The 10,887-nt window shown below is 45.1% G+C and overlaps 1 protein-coding gene across 1 annotated transcript; it reads right to left on the minus strand.

The window, feature by feature from the left end:
• Positions 1-4,794: 4,794 nt before the first annotated feature.
• LOC124696655 (GDSL esterase/lipase At1g28600-like) lies at positions 4,795-6,923 on the minus strand. The gene is made up of 6 exons (XM_047229354.1): positions 6,665-6,923; positions 6,388-6,564; positions 6,088-6,303; positions 5,664-5,812; positions 5,305-5,581; positions 4,795-5,205 (listed from the first exon to the last, which is right to left on the minus strand). The coding sequence occupies exons 1-6, from the start codon at positions 6,921-6,923 to the stop codon at positions 5,012-5,014; spliced, it is 1,272 nt and encodes a 423-aa protein (XP_047085310.1). The 3' UTR covers positions 4,795-5,011.
• Positions 6,924-10,887: the final 3,964 nt, after the last annotated feature.

Below are 10,887 nucleotides of genomic sequence, written 5' to 3' on the forward strand. Positions count from 1 at the left end.
CTAGTTGTTGTGTGACTAACATTGTAGAGGAAACCAAAGATTCTATTGGTCAAGACAAGATCTTGAAAGGAGCCTCAAGTAACTCCTCATCTTTATCTCACGGTCCTCATATATGCCTTATGGCCAAGGGTTCCACGGTACCTCCTACCATGGAACCTAATATGTCTCGTGGTGATAAGGATGAGGATGAATATGAAGAAGAGGATTGGGTTGTCTCTCTACGCGATAAGGGTAAGAGCGTATTCAAGGTTATTTCCAAAGATAAAATTGCTAGCACTCACTTCTTTGAAATCTTGACTACCGCTATTGAGAGCCAAAAACTTATTTGGATGCATGAGAACACCATTGATAAAAAGGGTGCTCTTGAACGAGAGTATGCCAATGATGTAGCATCCCTAAAGAATGACCTTGAAGAAGAACAAGAGACCATAGCCTCTCTTGAAGAGCAACTTGAAACCCTTGAAGTGTCTCAAAATGAAATAGTTTCTAAACTCACTAAGGAAAGAGACCATGCTAAAGCTCAAGTAAAAAATGCTTAAAAAGGAAAATCCCAAAGTTGGTGTTGGTCATGATAAACTTGTTAAGGATCTAGATGATCTAGACAAGGCCCACAAGGTCTTGGAGAGCGAACACTCTATCCTCACCAAGTCCCATGAGCAACTTCAAGCTTCCTATTTAAAAGAGCATGCTATGTTACCCTCTCTTCTTAATATGTCTTGTGATGATGCTTGTGCTACAAACTCTACTTCTTGTGAAGCATCTATCTTGAAGGAGAATGTTGAGCTAAGGGCTCAACTTGAATTGCTAACTAGCAATTATGGGAAATTGGAAGAAAATCATGGATAGCTTTCTAGCTCCCATGAGGATCTTCTAGCCTCCCATGATAGGCTAAAGTTAGCTCATGAGGCTATAATATCTAAGGCAACACCTTGTGAGCCTCATGTGGGTACTAGCACTACTACTCAAAATGTTATATTGCCATGTGCTAGTCCTTGTAATTCATCCACTCATAATATTGCTAAATCTTGTGATGAATTATCTTCCTTGCCTTGTTGCTCTAACAATGAAGGTTCTACTTCCTCTAGTACTTGTGTTGTTACTAACCATGTAGAGGAAATCAAAGAGCTCAAGGCCCAAGTCTCTTCTTTAAAGAACGACTTGGTAAAGGGTCATGAAGGGAAATGCAAACTTGACACGATGTTAAGTGTGCAACAATCCCCCAATGACAAGAGTGGACTTGGATTCAAATCCAACAACAAGAACAAGTCCAAGAACAACAACAACAACAACAACAACAAGAAGAAGAAGAAGAAGAAGGGCCAAGTACAAGTCAAAGACCCGGCCAAGATTGTTTGCTTCAAGTGCAAAATTGAAGGGCACCATGTTAGATCTTGCCCTTTGAAGAAGAAGCAAAAAGGAAGCGGCCTCAAGCTCAAACTCATATTCAACCTCAAGTTGAAGAAATTCCACTTCCCAAGAAGAATCAAGCCAATGCTCCCATTGTGGAGAAATCTAGTGAGAAGAAGGAGAAGAAAAGAACTTGCTACATATGCCGCGAGAAGGGCCACATCTCCTCCTTTTGCACTATTGGTACCTCATCCAACTCTATCACCGTTGATGATGTTTATTCTCTTCGTAAGGATGAGGGTGACAATGTGTTTGCCAAATTTGTTGGTGCTCAAAGTGGTGTCAAGAAAAGAACCATTTGGGTTGCCAAGCCTATTGTGACTAACCTTTTAGGACCCAACTTAGTTGGGGACCAACAATCCAAAACTTGATCAATAGGTGCTTGTTGGAGGGCATTGGAGACTTGGCTACATCATGAAGAATTAAGGGATCTTCATCATTTATATTATCTCAAGCCAAGTCTTGGTTATCTTGCTTCTATCATATATTCAATGTTCCTCCTTGCGGTAACATGTGCTCAGCTTATTTATATTGAAAGTTACTCGCCCCTTTGCATGTGTTAGTTTTGTTCCTAACATGTGTTTGTATGTGTTGTGCTTCCGCGCATGTGGACACGCATGAAGGCAGCGAAATCAGGGTAATTCGCGCCATCAAAGATCACCGGGCAGCGAGGAATCGCAACATAGCCCGACGAGGAAGACATCTCTCTCTTTCTTTTTTTTCGTTTTTTTTTTCTCGGAACCAGGTCGAATCGGGATCAAACCCGATGGAAAACTCTGCGTCGAGTGAAGCCGGCCGGGGAAGGAGAGGGTGGCGGAGCGGGTGGCAGGGCCGGTGGTGGGCCTGGGGGCGGGAGGCGGCCGGAGAAGCAGGGCGAGAGGCGGCCGGGAAGAGGAGAGCCAGCCGGGGGCGGACGGCCGGCCGGGGGCGGTGGGCGGCCGGCGGAGCGAAGGAAGGCCGGCGGCGTGGGGGCGGCGGCGTGGGGGCGGATGGATGGCCTGGGAAGAAGAGGGCCGGGGCGCGGGGAAGAGGCGGCGGCGGCGGTCGGACGCGGCGGCAAGTTGCTGGGACGGACGACGGCTGCTGCTGCAAGGAGCTAACCTAGAGCTCTGATACCATGTTAGGGTAATATGCTTGTTTTATTACCGGGGGCCAAAGACCACAATATATAGTACATGTACAGGTGCAAATATGCAGGAAACCCCCTAACATATGGGGAAACTACAATATACAAATATATACATCTAACAATCTGTTTAATACCATTTGTAATACTCCATAGTACATCTCTCCATGATTATTTTGTTCTATTAGATCCTTCCAGCCTAATGTGAACGTTCTATCCAAAAAAAAAAGCCTAATGTGAACGTGTTTTTTTTTCTTCATATAATCTTGTTCAGTATCCACGAAAAAACAGATGAATTGTCCGATCAAATCAATGGAAAACTTAAACTGTTACTAAAATTTCCTCTCTCAAGTGTGGAATTTGTTTTTCATTGATCCCTTGAATCATATGCCATGCAAGTTGTGTAGTGATTTTCTTGCTCTGAAAGCTGGCTCTCCTGCTTTATTTCATTGTCAAAGTACATCCAGTAAATTTAGATCTATATAATTGTTAGAGCTGAGTATGAATTTAGTAGTAATATATATACTACTGTGACTTTTAGCTTGTACAACATCGCTATCATTCTGTTGCCTTCTAACCTGCAATGACTACAGTACTAACACAGCAATGAAGGCAATCCCAACGAACACTGCAACTCTACAAGAACCTCTGGGATAGTAACTTCCAACCGATGTTCTGCAGGATAAACTGAGAATTCTGATCCGCTTCAGTTCAATTAGTATGCGAAAAAAGGGTTAAACTTTGGTTCAGTGTTTGTCCTGAGATTTCAGCAACTTGATAAATAGGTGGATGTGGGCCCTTTTCGGGACTGATGAAGATGAGGTCAATTGTGGGCAATGTCGTAGCGTGGAAAAAAATTGCAGGGCAACTTTCTTTGGTGGCTTGGGTGTCAAAGACCTAAATTGAAGGGTCTAGCGCTGAGAGTACGTTGGGAATGAGAACAGACCCTTCGAGGCCATGGAAGAGCCTAACGGCACCCAAGGATGCAGTGTTTGCTGAAATCTCCGACAACTGGATTTAAATCCCAGTGGGGAATGGAAAACATATTGTTTTCTAGAAAGACAAATCCTTAAAAGGGGTTTCAGTGCAGGACATAGCACCGTTTTCTAGTTAAACATGTCAACAAACGGACACGGAACCGCTAGACTGTAGATTGTGCCCTAGTAGGTAACAGATGGATCGAAGACATTTCAGATGATTTGTCTCCGCATGCAGCAACTCAATATGTCCTGCTTTGGCTGCACATTTTTACGTTGGATAGAGATATCTTGTTTAGGGTTTAGGGTTATGGTCGTTACCTAGTAGGGGTCGCTTCATTGTATAATGGATTAGTTTTAGGAGAGTCTTAGTTTGTCTGTACCTAGATCTTCAGTGAAAATTCTCATTGTTGGGTAATGACAGTGTTTGTAACCTGTATGGGCTTTCCCTCTTCTTAATATATATACATGCAATCCTCCTGCTTGAAAAAAAAAAAGAGATACTCAGGCCGAGAATTGGGTCAAGTGGACTACGTCGCCTGATGACCAGTTACGCTGCAAAGTCAGCATTTCACATCAGCTCAGGCCATCTGGAAGAATGGAGCCCTGCTGAAGTGTATGATTTATAGACAGAGGTAGTATATGATTTATGTTTGCAATTAAAATATTTGAAACGATATTGACAACTTGACTAAACATGTATCCAAAACGTGATCTGGTGAGCTGCAGGGTGAAGAATGTATACATTCGCTGGGAAAATATAAACGGACACAAAACCAGTCCAACAAATTTTATCAAGGAAGAAGCCACAAGACACTAGCAGTGGATAATAGCAGATCTATTTCTCCCCGTTCTTTAATTCTTCGATAAAGGGGCACTTAATTTATTACTCATAAGAAATTTCTCACCATACATGGATAGTAGCAAAACTATAAGAGGTCGTTTGGTATCCATCATTTGGGTCTGGAATCCTGGAATTCATTTTGGAATTCCATAGGTGGGCTGTTTGGTTGCCACAGAATTGGACCGTCATTTCATTTAGAAAATCCAGAAAAATGATACCATGGGAAACATAATTCCGAGCTGAAACCTGTCATTTGCGTTTCTCTATAGAAGCCATTTACAAATTCAATATATATTGAATTCTGCTGTCATTTGCAATTCCTGTGGCAACCAAACAAGTGTTCATTTCTGGAATCACAATGTAAATGAAATGAATACATGTATTCATTTCAAAATGCTACAAATGAAATGAAAGCCTGGCTTCCAAACGACTTCTAATGAATTTCTGTAACCACAGCAAGTCACTATGTTTCCCCGCAACAACTGAATATCTTATTCGCAAAAAAAAAGTGAATACCTCGATCGTAAAAATTGCAGTCTTTGGACAAATCCATGTACTACAAACATTTGCATGCTGACGTGTGAAAAACACCTTAATTGTAAGATTCCTCTTTGTACTCTGTGAATTTGAATCCAAGCATTATTTGACCGTTGATGCTTACAGTCCATTAAACATGGTGTCGGCAACGAACTTGTTAGCAGCCTCCGTGTAATGGATCCCGTCCCATGAGACGGACTTGGACGGGTCCGCGCAGGTTGTTGACAGCGGCGTCCCGCAGAAGAAGGCGAAGTTGAAATTGTACGGCCCGCCACCGCCGCCGCAGCACGCCGCCAAGGGCTCGCTGCCAAAACCTGCATGCCGGGAAGAAGTGGTTGAGAAACGCACCAACGTGTAGTACCAATTACCAAAGAGGGGACGACATGGATGGTCGGGCGGCGTGAAGCGGTCACCATATTCTCCGGGCGACGACACGATTGCGGTGACAGGGGTGTACAGGTCGCCGTAGTAGATAGACGTCCGGCGGTAGGCTCGCCGGAGCTTGGAGAGCATGCGGTTCAGCGCGCGGTTGTGCAGCTGGGCTAGCCGGTTGAACCGCGCGATGCAGCCGGACTCCGGGTCGTAGTAGCCGCTGGCGCCGCTGGGTAACAGGGCGAGCAGCTCCGGCTCGCAGCCCATGGGTATCATCCCCGTCACCACAATTCTCCTCGCACCAGCATCGATCACGTCCTGGGTAGAAGAAGACATATAAGCAATGGAAAATACCGAGAGATTTACCGACTTTCGGCCGGTGAGCTGAGCAGTTACTTACGATGAGGGCGGAACGGATGACACCGATGATGTCCGGCACCAAACTCTCCGCTAGACCCACCGTGTCGTTGTTCATGAGGGCGAAGGAGTAGTCGTTGAATCCGATCTCTCCGATGTAGAAGAGGGAGCTCGCCATCATCTTTCGCTGCTCTGTAAGTAATATAAACGATTCTCTCCTAATCAGCGCTTGTCATTTGTCAACCGTATGAGCTGATCAGCTAGCTAGTTGATCGAGATTCCAGATCCCTCGACTAAACCGTTTGATTACATGAATATTATGAGTTATAAGTTAATTGCAACTAGGTTATTTGCAACTGAGAATTTTTCAGTTGTAAGTGGAGATGCAATTTAATTGTTTTATTCAAACCGTCAGATTGGTATTGTGATTCATGCTAATCACGCATGAATCATGGTATACTACTGACCGTTACGTGTTGAGTTAAGAAGCTTCAAAACGCCGTTGAACCAGGTGGTCTGGTTGCTGAGAGAAATCGGCACGAACGATGTTATCCCTTTGGACTTCAGAAAAGCCATGTCAAGCGCCGTCGCACCGCCCACTGCGAAATTCACGCCCTGCAGGAAGTCGTTTGCAGTCTTGCCAGCGAGGTACGGCGTTGGCTGCGGCAACTCCAAGGACTCCACTGTATCCACATCAAGGACAGACAAGTGTGAGCTCAGGAATGCATGTCAACGCAGATCAAATCACTATTAATCGCTATTTGTACCGATGAAGTCGATGACGAGGCGGCCGTCGGAGGCTCGGTTGCTGGTGCTCTTCAAGCGGGTTTGGCCGGAACGCGCGGTGGCCGGGACGATGGCCGCGTTACGGGTATCGGTGAGCGAGCGTCGTCGGAAGTCGTCTACAGACCTGCTGGCGAGGTACGGCAACTTGAGCAACTCCACTGTATCCACAAGGACACAATGTGAGGTTATCTGATGAGGTCAGCGTAGATCAATCTTGAAGCAGAATTAGCTATTGCTTGCGGACTGGCTTATATATACCAATGGAGTCGACGACGACGTTGGAGGCCCTGCCGCCGGCGCCTGGGCGTTTAAAGTGGGTTTGCCCGTAAGGAGCGTTGGTGAAGGGCCCTCCGGCGGTGGCCGGGAGGATGGCTGAATTCCCGGTGTCGGTGAGTGAGTCGCCGAAGCTGAAGACCCGGTCGAACCACGCCAGGCTGCCGCCAGCATCGGCCTCTCCGGTGACGGCGACAAGGAGAACGGCCGCTAGGGCTAGGAGGAGACGAGAAAATGGTGCCATTGCGATTTGCGAGTATCATGAGCCGACAATCGTCACTATTTATATCGCTGCTTCCGTCGGTGGGTGCGTGGGTCTCGTGCATGTTTCAATGCCAAAGTCTAGCTCGATGAGAGCGATGGAATATGATCACAGAGGATCCTCGTGTGCCAAAACTGAGGCTAATAATGCGGAGACGTGGCACATGCAGGATCTTTCAGATCTGGGAGAGTGAGCCCATCACGAGTAAATGGCCCCCGGGTCACTGAACTTTAAGGCCGCCGGCGGGGAGGGTCCTAGTTAATCAAAATCCAAACCTAAAACATTTGGGAAGGTGTTTGGTTCAGAAATGGTACCGTAAAATGTAATCAGAATACACCGGCGCTGTTAGCGGAATGGGTAAAAAATGGAAAACTATTTGGTTCACCACATGTATCGGTATCCATTGAAAAATGAACTTCCAAAGCTTTCTCTCCTAGTTTGCAGGAGATGATGCAACAAAAAGTACGCCAAAACTACGTACCCAAAAAAATTGGAAAGTACTGAAATTTTGACAAATCAAATCACCTGTCCTAGTGAAATGTCAGAAAGAAAAAAACACCTCTGAGTACAAATGTTAAAACTACCGTGGCGGCACGCTGGCCAAGCGGCCACATCAGCAAGCCGCCACAGCCGGTGATGGCAGGGCCCACCACCCGGCGTTCGTCCAACGTGCCGCCACCACTCACGGCGGCTTCACTTGGCCAGCGTGCCGTCACGGTAGTTTTGCCATTTGCACTCAGAAGGTGGTCTTTTGTGGCATTTCACTGGGGCATATGGTCTGATCTGTCAAAATTCCGAAAGTAGTCACAAACAGATCGGATCTAGACAAATTTTACAACGGTTTAACAAAGGCCCCACACCTCATAATAGGGAATCGTCAAGGCATTTGATCAAATCACTCATTTGATCAAATCACGCCTAAGATTTTTTTCGATATTATTACTTAAAATGTTTAAACATTATATCCGACATCTGCATAGAGATGCACACAGTTCCAAATCACGAGATTCAAATAAGAAAAACTTCCACAATATGCAATAAACGAAACTCTGTCCGGTTAGGACGGTTCAAACGAAAACCGGGAGTTTGGTTATCCGCATGCTCCATTGGGCTAGACCAACGCGAAGCGTAAAACAGCAGGCCCAGCGACAATGGACGATTCGGTGCTTCTAGCGAGGCATCCTCTGGCGTGCGCTTAGGCGATGCAAAAGCCTCGCGGCCGACCATGGTGCATGCGGGAGATGTCGTGCATCGAAAAGGTGGGCGGGAGAAATGCTGGCACCTCCCGCTGAAACCCAACTTATTCTTCACTCCGCACTCACATCTGAAACCACTAAGCACCTTTTCCCCCTTCCAGCCTTAGTAGTTAGTGCCTTAGATCCTTCGTTGAGCGCCGCCGACAGTACTGTCCTGTCGTCGTCAAGTTGTCTGTCAGGGCGCTGAAGTCACCATGCCGAGCTAGAATTACGGCGAGAGTTCGACCCCGTTGCTCCTATAGGATGGTTAAAAATTCCCCAATTTCTTTGCAGGGTTAGGATTCATTACCGATTTGGGATTTTTGATAGGGCGTGCCTTAAACTCGAATTGGTTGCAACTTCGTATGTACTGGGAGCTCTCGGGCATTGACTATGCTCCAGAGTTCGTCGAAGAACCCTCATTCCGCGTATAGGACACCATTCTCCCGAGGTGTGCCGCCGGCACACGCTTGAACTTGTTAGGTGTGTTGCATTTGAAGAAAGCACACTGGCCACATATTCTACCTCTATCATGTTCAAAATGTAATCCTCGAAATTTAGCTTTCTTGGATATCAGCAAATCCATGCTTACTCTGCATTGCCCGCACATTTGAATTTTGTTCATCGTAACCATATGTGACCAAGTTGTGTTGTTATGTCCAGGAGGTATAGAACTATATATTTGTGGGTTGGGTGGGCCAAGAATGGCCGTTGACAGCCAAAAATGCTATCGAAAGACTTTGGGGAATGCATCATGACTGCAGCAGTGCAAGGATCAACGAGAGGGTTGACAATGCAAAGTTGGTGAAGCAGATAGCTATTGAGAAGAGAAAGATTGAGAAGAAGTAAAATAGTCTTGTTGTTGAAGTGAAGATAATGATTGATGATGCTGAGAAAAGGACCGTGAAGGAGAACTTGGCCCGGACTAATGCCATCACTTCAGTTGCTGAAAAGGAGCTGGCGGGGGAGACGGAGAGGAAGCAGTTGAAGGATGATATTCATATGCCCAAGAAGGTACAGAAATCTCAAGCAGAGATTATGAAGGTGAGATAGAAGAATTGGGATCATGAAAAGGAAGCTATGAAGGAGGAAAAGAGAAAGCTTGAATACATCATCTACAATATGTTTAAAGCAAAGGATGCTACTAACGATAAGTTAAAAAGGATCAAGCTAATCTGTGAGGAGTGATTCGACTATCTCACATGTTAGTTTGTAGTTGTAGAGTTATAACTTTTGCTGATGTTGTCATGTCGAAAGATTTTGCCCATGCTGTAAATCGATGGTAAGCTCACTAAATGTGGTACATGGTGACCGTAACGGGTCCATAGTTGGCACCCAAGCAAAGTTAGTTTGCATTGTAAGGACAAAATACGAGATACACATCTTACCAAACAAGTGCTGATAGTGGCCCAACCAATGCGAGCCATTTTCATGCATGCTATCAAACGGGTTGCACAACATGGTCTATTGCTTGTTTTTGCCCAGTCATCCCCACCCAGCACTGCCAGATTAGGCCAACAAAATCGTGCAGCCTACCAAACACACCCTTAAGGCTCTCAACAAGTAGCAACGGTTGTGCTGCTAAGAGATCGCCTAGGAAGCAGGATGACTAATTCATAGATTATGCCGCTATCATTGTAGGGTAAAAGTATCCCTTGCCACACTCTTCAACCGTGTAGACACCTTCCTAAATAGTTCGTGATGCTCTACACGTTGTAGAGACGACCATAAATGAAGCATAGATGTGCACTTGTAGATGTCCTGAATAAGAGAAGCATTATTATTGTTAAAAATCTTGTCATTTTTACGCATACAAAGCAACCAAATAACGGCAATCACTCCCATCTTAATAAGTAGCTTAAACCTAGGATCCACACAATTTAGCCAATTGCCAAATATATTCGCAACGCTTCGTGCTGGGTATAAGCTAGAATATATCTATATGGCTGACCATATAGATCTCACAAATTTACACTTAAAGAATAAGTGCTTTATAGTCTCGTCGTGATGATAAAAGACACACGTTTTACTTCCCTGCCAACTGTGTTTTGCAAGGTTATGTTTAGCTATAATTACTCCTCGGCGAAGATACTACGCAAACACCTTCATTTTAAGTGGAATCTTCATCTTCTAATATATTTTATTATTATCAACTCGTATATCTGGTTGGAATGAAGCCTTGTACATAGAACCTACCGAGAATTTACCATTATCATTGATGTTCCACCGAAGTTGATCAGATCCTGGCGTCAAATGGATCGATTCCAAACGATGTAACAAAGCATTCCAAGATGCATGTCTTCCCAACGACACATTTTGGGGGGAGGTTCCCAATACCATAGAGATTGTATCGCTTTTGTGGCACACAACATTTTGTACAATGCCAAATATTGTTCTTGGAGTGTGGCATTTCCTAGCCATTTATCCTCCGGGACCTAATTTCCGATCCATCCCTAATAGAGAAAGATCCATATGGAAAGAATAATTTCTTCAGCGCGATAAGACTAGTCCAAAAGTGTGAGTCCCCAGGTTTCCTCATAAAGAGAGACAATGCCTCTGAGCCAATGTACTTTCTTCTAAGAGGGCTTGCCAAACCCATAATTCAGCAAGTAGCACGAAGATCCATTTACCAAGGAGCACTCTGTTCTTGACCTCAAGATCATGAATCCCAAGTCCTTTCTGGTCCTTGGGACGGAAAACCACACTCTCCA

The sequence above is a fragment of the Lolium rigidum genome, chromosome 3, assembly GCF_022539505.1.
Source record: "Lolium rigidum isolate FL_2022 chromosome 3, APGP_CSIRO_Lrig_0.1, whole genome shotgun sequence".
Classification (NCBI taxonomy): Eukaryota; Viridiplantae; Streptophyta; class Magnoliopsida; order Poales; family Poaceae; genus Lolium; species Lolium rigidum.

Coding starts and splice junctions, on each gene's coding strand:
- LOC124696655 (XM_047229354.1), bottom strand. CDS start 6,923: ATGGCACCATTTTCTCGTCTCCTCCTAGCCCTAGCGGCCGTTCTCCTT. Junction 6,565..6,664: donor CGTCGTCGTCGACTCCATTG/GTATATATAAGC, acceptor TTGTGGATACAG/TGGAGTTGCTCAAGTTGCCG. Junction 5,582..5,663: donor TCATCCGTTCCGCCCTCATC/GTAAGTAACTGC, acceptor TCTTCTACCCAG/GACGTGATCGATGCTGGTGC.